This window comes from Pongo pygmaeus, chromosome 20, assembly GCF_028885625.2.
Source record: "Pongo pygmaeus isolate AG05252 chromosome 20, NHGRI_mPonPyg2-v2.0_pri, whole genome shotgun sequence".
NCBI classification, from domain to species: Eukaryota; Metazoa; Chordata; class Mammalia; order Primates; family Hominidae; genus Pongo; species Pongo pygmaeus.
In genome coordinates this window covers 11,232,309-11,245,308 of record NC_072393.2, presented here as the reverse complement: position 1 = coordinate 11,245,308, position 13,000 = coordinate 11,232,309, and the positions used below count along the sequence as shown (strand labels likewise).

General features: G+C 53.5%; 1 protein-coding gene across 18 annotated transcripts in view; it reads right to left on the bottom strand.

The window, feature by feature from the left end:
• The window catches only part of SMARCA4 (SWI/SNF related, matrix associated, actin dependent regulator of chromatin, subfamily a, member 4), a 100,922-nt gene that overhangs the window by 71,181 nt on the left and 16,741 nt on the right, over positions 1 to 13,000 (bottom strand). For 14 of the 18 annotated variants that reach the window (XM_054463906.2, XM_063657815.1, XM_054463910.2 and 11 more), the window contains exons 2-7: positions 6,752 to 7,004; positions 5,707 to 5,839; positions 4,524 to 4,928; positions 4,114 to 4,212; positions 3,193 to 3,451; positions 1,674 to 1,800 (exon numbers count right to left, since the gene is read on the bottom strand). In XM_054463906.2, coding sequence (XP_054319881.2) covers positions 1,674 to 1,800; positions 3,193 to 3,451; positions 4,114 to 4,212; positions 4,524 to 4,928; positions 5,707 to 5,839; positions 6,752 to 6,973 — 1,245 coding nt within the window. In that variant the 5' untranslated portion in view covers positions 6,974 to 7,004. The remainder of the gene's footprint in view (positions 1 to 1,673; positions 1,801 to 3,192; positions 3,452 to 4,113; positions 4,213 to 4,523; positions 4,929 to 5,706; positions 5,840 to 6,751; positions 7,005 to 13,000) is intronic. The other 4 variants (XM_054463904.2, XM_054463911.2, XM_054463914.2 and 1 more) reach the window with 1 other exon arrangement.

Below are 13,000 nucleotides of genomic sequence, written 5' to 3'. Positions count from 1 at the left end.
GCACGGCTCTGTGGCATCCACAATGACGCACACACACACGGTGACGTCACATACTACACCGCTAAAGGAGCATTGTAAGTGCCTTACACACCCAGTCTGTGTGTGCAGGGGACGTCTAGTAGGTGCCCCCGGGCAGGGCGAGCACAGGACAGAAGGTGATCACTTCTGGACACCCAGCTGGGGGTCCTCTCGGACCTCCAGCTTGCCTCCCCTCTACCACACACACATCTTCTTAGGAGTCATTCAGAAGTATAGCACCCTTGGCTGGGTGTGGTGGCTGAACATCAGTAATCCCAACACTTTGGGAGGCCAAGGTGGGAGGACTGCTCAAGCCCAGGAGTTTGAGACCAACCTGGGCAACATGGAGAGACTCACTTCTACAAAAACTAAAAGAAAAATTAACTAGGTGGCCAGGAGCGGTGGCTCATGCCTGTAATCCCAGCACTTTGGGAGGCTGAGGCAGGTGGATAGCTTGAGCTCAGGAGTTCGAGACCAGCCTGGGCGACATGGCGAAACCCTGTGTCTATTAAAAATACAAAAACCAGGCCCGCGCGGTGGCTCATGCCTGTAATCCCAGCACTTTGGGAGGCCGAGGCAGGAGGATCACCTGAGGTCAGGAGTGCAAGACCAGCCTGGCCAACATGGTGAAACACTGTCTCTACTAAAAATACAAAAATTAGCCAGGCGTGGGGCACGTGCCTGTAATCCCAGTTACTCAGGAGGCTGAGGTGGGAGAATCACTTGAACCTGGAAGGCAGAGGTTGCAGTGAGCCAAGATCGTGCCACTGCACTTCAAAAAAATCAGCCCGGCATGGTGGTGCACACCTGTAATCCCAGCTACTCAGTGGCTGAGACAGGAAAATCACTTGAACCACAGACGCAGAGGCCGCAGTAGGGTGAGATAGCACCACTGCACTCCAGCCTGGGTGACAGAGTGAGACCCTGTTTCAAAAAAAAGAAAAATATACCAGGTGTAATGGTGCACACCTATAGTCCCAGCTACTCAGGAGGCTGAAGTGGGAGGATGACATGAGCGTGGGAGGCCAAGTTTGCAGTGAGCTGTCATCTCTCCACTGCACTCCAGGGTCTAAGTACAGCACCCTCAGAAATAGACCCATGCAGGATGGCACGTGGTGGCTCATGCCTGTAATCCCAGCACTTTGGGAGGCCAAGGCAGGCAGATCATTTGAGGTCAAGAGTTTGAGACCAGCCTGGCCAATATGGTGAAACCCTGTCTCTACTAAAAATATAAAAATTAGGCACGGTGGCACACGCTTGTAATCCCAGCTACTTGGGAGGCTGAGGCAGAAGAATTGCTTGATCCCAGGAGGTGTACGCTGCAGTGAGCAGAGTTTGTGCCACTGCACTCCAGCCTAGGTGACAGAGCAAGACTGTTTCCAAAAAAAAAAAAAAGAAAGGGAAAGGAAGAAAGAAGCCCATGCAAGTCTGCTTCAAGGAGGCAAATGCTTTGGGGTAGTGAGGTCCACGTCCCCAGCACTGCACAGGCTGCGAGAGGAAGGCTCTGCAATGAGTGAGTGCCCATGGGTGGCCACGGCTGCTTTTCACAGCCCAGGCGGGTGTAATACTAGCCAGGCAAGCCGTACTTGGAGCCTTAGCAGCAGTGTTGGTGACAAAGGCCCTTTTCGGAAAGCTGCGGCTGTGCCAGCACCCACCTGCCTCTGGAAGTTCAGCAGCCTGAGGGCCTTGAGCTCAATGGTCGCTTTGGTTCGCAAATCCCCGGCCAGGGACCCGGGAAGGTTTTCAAGTTCCTGAATTCGGTGTGCGATGCGAGCCTGCAGCCTGGGAGCAGAGACAAGGAGCAAAGGTGGTGAGAGGCTTGCCAGGGCACCCAGTTACAGCCGGAGCTGCAGGGGATCCATCCCTCGAGGGAGGCAGGCGCTGGTCATGAGGCAAGAGATGCCTCAGAAGAGGATGCTGGCCGCAGGGCACAGCAGAGAGGGAGATAGCCCAGGGCACTCCTCAGGACCGGGCCTCAGGGGACAGCAAACAAGATTCCTGATAGGCGCGCCCAGGTCATGCCTTTTCAGTGGTGTGAGCCAGGTTCTGGCGTCAGGCGGGCCAGGGTTTTCATGCAGCCCTGGCATGGATGAGGCGCAGGGCAGTGGCAATCTATTTCAACTGCACACCTCAGCATTCTCATCTTAAAACTGAGGCGACCCCTTGGAGTGACCCTAGAGGCTTGGTCTGAAGCTTACGAAGGTTACATGGGAAGGTTATGTGGGCTAATTCTCTTAATCAGTCTTTCTGCACATACTCATTGAGCACCAACTGTATGCCAGGGACCATTCTAAGTGCAGGGCCTTAGCACTAAACAAGAACAACAAGGCAAGGAACTCTCAGTCTCATTAGAAAAAACAGGCCATAAAGGAGATTTTAAAAAAATAAAATATCCACTGCAATTCCAGAGAGTGGCTGTAAGTGGCAGGAAGGGCCTCCATGAGGAGGGAACCCCAGCAATCAGGCCTGAATGAGTAGAAGGAGCCGTGCACGGCCTGTGCAAAGGTCCTGGGGCAGGAACAAGCCTAACTTGTTAAATAAATGAAAAGAGGAACAGAGAGACTGGGATGGGTGAGGAAGGATGCTGGGCAGGAGTGGACATAAGGGAAAGCTTATTGGGCAGATAATTGAAGCTACAGGCAGGTTTTAATCCAGGGAGTAGATCTGATGTCAATCAATCATAAAAAGAGCATTCAGGCCAGGTGCGGTGGCTCATGCCTGTAATCCCAGCACTTTGGGAGCACCTGAGGTCAGGAGCTCGAGACTAGCCTGACCAACATGGAGAAACTCTGTCTCTACCAAAATAAATACAAAATTAGCCAGGTGTGGTGGCGCATGCCTGTAATCCTAGCTACTCAGGAGGCTGAGGCAGAAGAATCGCTTGAACCCAGGAGGTGGAGGTTGCAGTGAGCCGAGATTGCACCATTGCACTCCAGCGTGGGCAACAAGAGTGAAACTCTGTCTCAAAAAAAAAAAGACAGAACTCAAACTGCTGTGTGGGAAACAGCCCGCAGCCAGGGTGAGAGCTGGGAGGTGAGGAAGGAGATGTAGGCCAAGTGGCAGTGGTGGGCACAGGGCACTGTTTCCTAGAGTGGGGGAGAAAGTTGAGTGGCTTCCCCAGGGGGACATGGGGGACACACGGTAGTGACCTTGGCAACTGGGCCCCGCCCTTACCTGTACTCGCGCTCCTGCAGGATCTCCACAGGGTCGAGGCCCCGCGGCTTCTGGATGGGGGTGATGCGGCTCTGCTTCTGGTGCAGCGGCACCATGGGCGCGGGCTGGGCCGGCTGCCCAGGGGACTGGGTCTGTGGTGGCATCACGGGCGAGGCAGCGGGTGGGACGGCAGGGGGCGCGGGGGAAGGGCGGCCCGTTGGCTGCGGGGGAATCAGCTTCTGAGGGGTGCTCGTGGGGGCAGCAGCATTCGCCATGGGTCCTGGGAGGAGGCAAGGGGCCAGGGCGTCATGTTGAGCTCTGGGGCCCATCCCGGGCTGGAAATGGAAAGCTGCTGAGCTGCTTGAGGCACTGGGGACAGGCAGACCCCGCCCATCTCCCACCTTTCACCCAGGGGTGTCCCTCACACCTGCCTTGGGCTCCAACCTCCTCCAGATCTTAGCCTCTCCCTTGTCCTTCACACCCTCCACTGGGGCCAGCCCCAGGCCCCCGAGGCTTTTTTGTTCCGTCTGTGGCTCTATGGCAGCATTTCCTGTCATCTCCTCCTAGTGCCAACTAAATCCAATGGAAGCAATTTGCCCCTCAATGCCCAAAGCTAAACCTCAGGCTCCAAGAGGACGGGTAATGAGTTCCACTGCCTCTTTGAGCCCAACAGATGGGAGCCTGCAGCACTTACTGAGCAACTACATATACAGGGCTCAGGCACTGGGTGAAGGCCACGAGCTGTCAGAGGAAGGATGAATGACAGCCTTTGGGCACTGACTGGCTACAGGGGAGACCCAGGGACCACCACCAGAAAAGTACAGGCTGCAGTTCAGCCTGACCACCCTCGGCCCTTTCTCCCTGCCGAGGCTCATCTCAAGGACGCAAGCTTGTGACGGGGAGTCAGGGCATGGGGGCGCCACCATAGAAGAGGGAGCTCACCTTCAGGCCAGGGCTTGGGAGGCCCTCCAGGAGGCTGGCCTGGCATCCCGGGGGGCACGCCTGAGGGTCCTGGGGGAGGCATGTTGGGCCCTCCCATACCTACATGTAGGGAGAAACAAAAGAGAAAACAGTGCGTCCCAGGTTTATGCCTGCGCCCAGCCCCGTGGGCAGCCCTGGCTCCAGGGGACACAGCAGATACACCTATTAACCAGCGGCCCCAGGGGAAGGGGGGAGCTGGGGAAGCAGCACTTAGCTGCCCCCACCACCCGAGCACCCAGAAGTGCAGTATGGGCCCGTGCAATCCCAAACCAGGGAACCCAGTCGGCAGCAGAGCCCAATCTGTCCACCCCACCACCCACGCCCCAGCCATTCGCTCTGAGACTCCTGAGGGCCAGGGCAGCCAGTCTTACCATGAGGCCTGCTGTAATTTGGAGGTGCCGGGCCAGGACCCTGGCCGGGGCCGGGGCCAGGGCCAGGGCCAGGTCCTGTTGCGGACACTGAGGGTGGAGGTAGCGTTGGCATCTGCTGCTGCATCCCGGGCATTGGCCGCTTGCCCTGCACCGCCATCTGCAGGTGGTCGGGGAGGGGCTGCCCCCTGGCCAGCATCTTGTAGGCCATGATCTGAGCTCTGAGCTGGTGCAGCTGGTTCTGGTTAAATGGGGTTGGGCCCCGGTTCTGCTGCCCCAAGGCCTGGGGGTCAGCACCATCCAGCGGGGCACCTCCTGGCCCGGAAGACATCTGGGGGCCCGAAGACGGGCCACTGGCTGGAACTGGACTAGAGGCATGCTCTGAGCCACCCAGGGGCGAGGGGTAACCTGCAGAGAAAGGCCAGCCCACTGGTCACTCGGCAGCATATGTCTGTGATTTTTACAGCCTCTTCCCCCTACACCAGCTCCCACTCTGAGACAGGGCACGGCCAAATGGCATCCTTGAGTCAACCAGGGGCACCTGGAGGGCACACGCTGGAGGCACCTCAGCCCAGCAGCCGGCCTCGTGGATTTGGTTTGGCCCACGTCTCAGTAAGGTGCTTCTGGTTAATGCTGAGAACCTATGCATGAAATCACGGCTCTCTCCCGGCCTCTGCCTGCCTGTCCACAGGCGGGGTCCACATCCTCGGGCTGGCCAGGCCCACCCGCAACACTTCCATTCCCAGAGGAGCCCCTGAGCTTCCCACTCCTGATGACAGCAAGGCCTTGGAAAGTCACCCACCATATCACTTCTCAATTGTCCTCGTACAGAAAAGGCACCTGCTGGGCTCATTAAAGCAGAGTCCCAGGCCCCAGGAATCTGTATTTCCAGTAAGTTCCTGGGTGGCATGGGGCTGCTGCCCGGCACAGCCCTCCTCTATCACCCATGCTGAACATGGTCTGCCCCCCAACCAGCGTTTCCCCTTCCGGGGCTGCTCCGAGACGAGGTGGCCAGAACAGAGCACCAGCCACGCCATGCCAGACAGCTCTCTGTGGCGGGCCACCCACCCGGCTACATCATCCTAGGTACTCCCTGAATCCATCCTGTGGGAACCCAGGGGAGGAAAATGATCTGAGGACTCTGGAGTATGACAAACACAAGACAGGAAGGAACGCAGTTCGGTACCTTGGGAGTGCTGGTCCATGGGGCTGGGCGGGGGCCCCATCCCAGCATGGCCCCCTGACCGCATCCCCATTCCTTTCATCTGGTTGTAGCGCGGGTCGTCCGACATGCCCTTCTCGTGCATGGACTCCATGGGCTGCGAGAGGACAAGGCAGGGTCAACATGTGGAACGTGAGGTGGTGGCGTGGCTATGCGCCGCCCGAGAGAAGCTCAAGGGCACCGAGAACAGCCACCCGAAGACAACGCACATCTCCCCAGTCCCCAGCATGACTCCAAGGCAAGGTTCTGACACCTACTTAGGCCTCAAGACAGGTACACAAAATAAATGTCGCCCAGTGGAGCACGAGCACCTGGGAAACTGTGGTCAGGCAATCCTCATCTTCCACCACCCGGGACCTCCTGTGGCCCCTGACACTTAGAAATGTCACCTTTTCTCATGGATGCTAATATGACATTTTCTTTCAGATGTTGTACGTATAAAGGAATATGTCCTCTAACCACGTCCAGGGACATGCGAAACAGACTTGTGACCATAAAGAGCCTTCTCCGCCTTGCTGATTGAAGGCCCTGCTCAGCGCAGGTGAGGTAAAGACAGTGGCTGAGGGGCACGCCTTGGAGAAAAGGGAACTCGCTGATCGGCTCTGCCAGCTGCACAGGTGAGCCTGACAGCCAGAATGGGGGAAACCACGTGGCTAAAAGCCTTTTTAGGAATTTGAATGTTTTTCTTCATTACCAAAAGAAAACTTTGTAGTGATATTCCCAGATTTCACATGCAGAAAGCAAGGGAGCGGGAAATGGTGGGGCAGGCGCCCGCGGGGGCCAGGACATGCTGCTCAGGCCCAGATCATGCGCCAGCACAGGCTGGGGTCCGACGAGCTGAACCCTCTGTTCACGGCCGTGGGCCCTGGGGTAGGGGGCTGAGCCAAGGCAGGCCACCTCCAACAAGAAGGCTTCCCCCTGTCCTCCAAGTAAGGCCCTCGGTCCAGAGGCTGCCTGCAGCCCTAGGGGGCAGAGGCCGCAGGTGCGAGGCGGGCGCAGGGCTCCCTACCTTGTGCATCTGGTGCATGTTGTCCTGAGGGTACCCTCCAGGCCCCTGGGTGGGGATGGGGTGTCCTGCTGAGGGTGGCCCCGGGCTGGGTCCCATCATGCTGTGGGCGGAGCCCGGCGAGGGACCCGGGCTAGGGCCCAGCATGGCTCCAGGGGAAGGGCCAGGGCCCGGGGAAGGACCCGGCCGAGGAGTTCCACCCAGGGGTGGGTCTGGAGTGGACATCTTCACGGGAGCTGCAGACAGTGGCCTCCTGCTGGAAGACAGTCCCGGTCAGTCTGGGGTTCATGACCAAAGGCGAGGCAGGACAGGGATAGCAAGGGACAATCATACGGTCACATCAGAATCTACATCCGACAGGAAGCCAGCACCTTTCCCACCAGCCACCCAAACCGTTTCTCCATGATCGCTCTCAGAGGAAGTCCTACATCTCAGGCACACAAGATCAGTCAGTCTACCCAGGAAGGGGTGGGCCACGCTCACAGACAAGCACTGCCCCCCACAGAGGCCTTCAGGGGCTCCTGCCATATTCTTGATCATGGCAGAGAGTGTCTCCGGGGGTGCTGGTCTACCCTTCACACTGCTCTCCACTTGCTTATCTTCCTAACAGAAAGAACAGGACTATGGCTCAAATAGCCTCTGACTGGCCGGGTGCGGTGGCTCACACTTGTAATCCCAGCACTTTGGGAGGCCAACGCGGGCAGATCATTTGAGGCCAGTATGGCCAACAAGGCGAACCCCATCTCTACTAAAAATATGAAAATCAGCTGGACATGGTGGCACACGCCTGTGGTCCCAGCTACTCAGGAGGCTGAGGCGGGAGAATTGCTTGAACTTGGGAGGCAGAGGTCGCGGTGAGCCCGGATCGCACCCCTGCACTCCTGCCTGGGCAACAGAACGACACTCCGTCTCAGAGAAAAAAAAAAAAAAAAAAAAAAAAAAAGCCTCTAACTGAAAGTCCATCAATTCAGCCAAAACAAATATTTATGGCAAATACTGCTGGTTTTCCATTGAAAGTAGTTAAGACCAACTATCCCTTAAAATAAATGAACTTAAGTTTAAAAAGGATAAAGTATTACACAAATAATGGCACTTTTTGGTCCCTGACACTTAGAAACGTCGCCTTTTCCTTTAGATGCTAATATGCATAAGGGGATGTCCTCCAACCACCCAGGGACACATGGGAAAGGAAAGATACTTGTGTCTGTAAAGAGGCTTCTCCGCCTCGCTGGCTGAAGACGCACACACACTCAGTGAAATTTCTCAGTACATTCTAGGCTTTCATGTAATCTTACCCATGGCGATTCTTATCATTTAATAGTCTTTAAAACACAAATTCTAACAGCTACACTGCATTTCCTGACACGCTGGGTTTTTTGATAGCCCCTCTCTGGTTAAGCATGTCGCAAATCTGTCTTTTGTTTCTGCTGCCTTTTGGAATGAATCTCTTTGACCCTGAACTTTCCAGCATACTTCTGGTTCTAAGGATAAATTCTGTAAGAAGTGTAGGAACATTTTTAACTCTTGATTTAAAAAGTTCTATTTTTTGGCCAGGCGCAGTGGCTCACGCCTGTAATCCCAGCACTTTGGGAGGCCGAGGCGGGCAGATCATGAGGTCAGGAGATCGAGACCATCCTGGCTAACACGGTGAAACCCCGTCTCTACTAAAAATACAAAAAAAAAGCTTAGCCAGGCGTGGTGGCAGGCACCTGTAGTCCCAGCTACTGGGGAGGCTGAGCCAGGAGAATGGCGTGAACCCAGGAGGCGGAGCTTGCAGTGAGCTGAGATCGTGCCACTGCACTCCAGCCTGGGCGACAGAGCGAGACTGTCTCAAAAAAAAAAAAAAAAAAAAAAAAGTTCTATTTTTTGTTTTATTTATGTTTTTGAGATGAAGTTTCACTCTTGTTGCCCAGGCTGGAGTGCAATGGCGTGATCTTGGCTCACTGCAACCTCTGCCTCCCAAATTCAAGCAATTCTCCTGCCTCAGCTTCCTGAGTAGTTGGAATTACAGGCACGCACCAACATGCCCGGCTAATTTTTGTATTTTTAATAGAGACGGGCTTTCACCATGTTATTCAGGCTGGTCTTGAACTCCTGACCTCGTGATCCCAACCGCCTCGACCTCCCAAAGTGCTGGGATTACAGGCGTGAGCCACCGCGCCCGGCCAATTTTTTTATTTTTAGTAGAGACGGGGTTTCACCACATTGGCCAGGCTGGTCTCGAACATCTGACCTTCAGGTGATCCACCCGCCTTGGCCTCCCGAAGTGCTGGGATTACAAGTGTGAGCCACCGTTCCTGGCCAAAAATTACATTGTATTAGGTAATCTAGCAGAAAAAGTTTTAATTTGAAAGGCAGGGGTTTTTGTTTTGTTTTGTATATGGAGTCTTACTCTATCACCCAAGGTGGAGTGCAGTGGAGCCATCATAGCCCACTGCAGCCTTGACCTCAGGGGCTCAAGCCATCCTCCTGCCTCAGCCTCCCGAGTAGCTGGGACCACTATGAGTGCATCACCATGCCTGACTAATTTTTCTTAATTTTTTTGTAGAGACGGGTCTCTCTATGTTGCCCAGGCTGATCTCAAACTCTTGTTGATCCTGCCTGGCTCAAGGGATCCTCCAGCCTGGACTTCCCAAAGTGCTGGAATTACAGGTGTGAGACACTGCACCCAGCCATAGGGATATATTCTTAGACAAGAGATGAAAGGCTCAAAATGAGCTCATTCCATTTTCATGGCTAACAGCCGGAGAGGACCAGGAAACTCAGCAGGGGAGGAACCAGTGGCTCGCACTCCAGCCAGTCCTGAAAAGACGGACCCTGACATAAACAAACCTAAATGTGTTACTGCAAGGAAATTCATCTGGAGGCAAAATCTGACCTGATTCTGCTCCATGTGGATATTCACATGTTCTGCTACAGAAACAGGACCTGTCTGATTATGAGATGCCACCCTCGCCTCTGCCATGTGACAACAGTCTGAACCTTGTGTTTACGTTACTAAGATGCTGATTTTGGAGCCTGAAGCCTCTGGTCCACGGGTATATCTGCAGGGAGGATGCGCCTGCAGCTACCTCTATAGGTGGGAAGCCCAGCAACGTGGGCACCGCCAGGGCAAGGGGAGGCACTGGCTCCTTGGCGCTCCCCTCTGGGCCTTCTGTCCCCACAGTCTTCTCAGGCCCACAGTGTTGCAATGAGGTAGGAAAAGGGACAACAGGACTGCCACATACTTCACAGATCCTGTGATATTCAGGGACCTATAGCTTCTTCCTCACTTGAAGGTCTTTATTCTAAGTCAAATAAACTGAAACTGACAGCAAAATACAATCCAGCACGCCTGTAATCCCAGCACTTTGGGAGGCCAAGGCAGGGGGATGGCCTGAACCCAGAAATTCGAGATTAGCCTGGGCAACATGGCAAAACCTCATCTCTACAAAAAATACAAAAATTAGCCACGCTTGGTGACACATGCCTGCAGCCCCAGCTACTCGGGAGGCTGAGGTGGGAGGGTTATCTGAGTCCAGGAGGTTGAGGCTGCAGTGAACCATGACCGCACTACTGCACTCTAGCCTGGGCAAAAGGGCGAGACGCTGTCTCAGAGGAAAAAGAAAAAAAGATCCAGGTCATTGAGGGCAAACCATCTTTTCCCTCAAGCGATTCTCGTGCCTCAGCCTCCTGAATAGCTGGGACTACAGACGTATGCCACCTACTCGTACTTTACACTCAGCATTAGAACTTCTCCCCTCTCCCTTCCATCAAATCATGCGATGCCGTCACAGCCTGCATGAACGGCTCCAACTCACAGCAGCGCTAACTTCGTCAACGGACAACAGAGCACACTGAAGATGCTGCCTCAAAAAACCATTTTGTGCCCGAATAAGGCAAGTCTGCTTTTTAGAAGCACGGGGTTTCACAGAGGCTTGTTAGAATGGCCTCTGCTCCTGAAAATGCTGCCTCTAGAGTCAGGCTGCGGTGAAACAGAAATGCGGGTGCCGCCAGCATCCGAAAATTCATTTCCGGATTGAAAGCTCAGACACGTGCAGAGTGACAGTAAAGGGGATCCAAACAGCCCGGGCGTGATGCAAAGCCATCCCCAGCAGTATCGCCCAATGCCAAAGCATGTAATGAAGTTGCTGGTGCCTGCACTTGAACAAGCACTGGCCGACCTGCAGCACAAAGTGGAGAGCCGTGGAGCGACTCCATGTCCTCAGCTCAGTACTGAGGGGAGCAGCATGTGATTCTGCTTACTCTCACTGACTTGTACATGCCCTGATCGCAGGATCATAGGTGAACAGCTTGAAGAACACTGCGTCAGACATCCCTCCTGACGTTCCAGAAGGCATTCTTGGGCCCCTCCTAGTCAACACCACTCTCCCAGGGAAACCACTATTTTGACTATCACTGTAGCTTCCTTGCACCTATTATTGAACTTCCAATAAAATGACGGGTGTGGTGGGTCATGTCTATAATACATATATTATATAATATACAATATATGCTTATAATATATAATATATGTAACATATAAATAATGTAATGTTGGGGGCAGTGGGTCATACCTATAATCCCAGCACTTTGGGAGGCCAAGGCAGAAGGATCGCTTGAGTCCAGGAATTCAAGACCAGCCTAGACAACATAGCAAGACCCTGTCTCTACAAGTTGTTTTTTTTTTAATTAGCTCGTACTCAGGAGGCTGAGTAGGGAGAACTGCTCGAGCCCAGGAGGTCAAGGCTGCAGTGAGCCATGATCATGGGCAACAGAGAAAGGCCCTGTCTCAAAAAAAAAAAAAAGACAATCACACAGGGTCATCATGTCTGGGAGAGTCATCCGTTCTTTTTATCTGAGCATTCTCATTTTCATAGACATTGTACTCTACCAGGTTCTGGCCAGCACAAATCAAGCTGCTATGAGAGTCATTTGGTGAACACACGCATTGGTTCTTCTTGGGTGTCCAACAATGAAACTGGTGGTTATAAAGGGAGGCATAAACTTAGCTTTGCTAGTTTTCCCAAACAGTTGTATCATCTACATACACGGTCCCACCTCCCAAACAGGGACAGCATTCCAGGTGCTCTTCATCAACCCCAACACTTGCTGCTGTCAGTCCTTACAACTTTTAACATTCTCGTCAATGTCCAATCACATCTTCTTATGGTCTTCATTTGCATGTCCCTCACAACTAATGGCACTGAGCACCTTTCCGTATGCTTACTGGCTATTAAGCTACCTATCTATCTATCTATTTATCTATTTAGAGACAGAGTCTTGCTCCATTACCCAAGCTGGAGTGCAGTGGCGTGATCTTGGCTCACTGCAATCTCCGCCTCCTAGGTTCAAGCGATTATCGTGCCTCAGCTTCCCGAGTAGCTGGGATTACAGGCACGCACCACCATACCTGGCTAAAAATATATATATATATATTTTTTTTGTATTCTTAGTAGAGACGGGGTTTCGCCATGTTGGCCAGGCTGGTCTTGAACTCCTGATCCACCTGCATCAGCCTCCAGAAGTGCTGGGATTACAGGCGGGAGCCACCACATATGTGGCCGGTATCCACTTTTAAAAAGTAAAAAGTATCGGCCAGGCGTGATGGCTCATACCTGTAATCCCAGCACTTTGGAAGGCCGAGGCAGGCAGATCATGAGGTCAGGAGTTCGAGACCAGCCTGATCAAAATGGTGAAACCTGTCTCTACTAAAAATACAAAAATTAGCCAGGCGTGGTGGGCGCATGCCTGTAATCGCAGCTACTTAGGAGGCTGAGGCAGGAGAATTGCTTGAACCCAGTAGGTGGAAGTTGCAGTGAGCCGAGATTGCATCATTGCACTCCAGCCTGGGCAACAAGAGTAAACGTCCATCTCAACAAACAAAAAGAAAAAAGAGAGAGAAGCTCTTAATTCTAATGAAGGCCAGTTCATCAAGTATGGTCTTTGAGGTTTAACATTTCTGGGGTCCTATTTAAGAAATCCTCGTCTACCGTAAGGTCATGCTGACAGAGGAAGGGAAGGGATATTTGCAAATCCAGGGGGGACTGTGGCTTGCCTTCACCTCCCAGTGATTTACAACTGCTGAGGATGTCTCAGTCACAAAGAAATGGCAAGGAAGGAAGATCTAGCCAGGAGGTAGGGGCCTCAGCCTACTTGAGGGTAACAACTGAGACTCACCCCACTGGGCCCTCACCACCACACAGGGACTACAGTGGTCCTGCCGACAGATGACTCCCTGAGGCTCAGACAGGGAAGTGGAAGAGTTCAGGT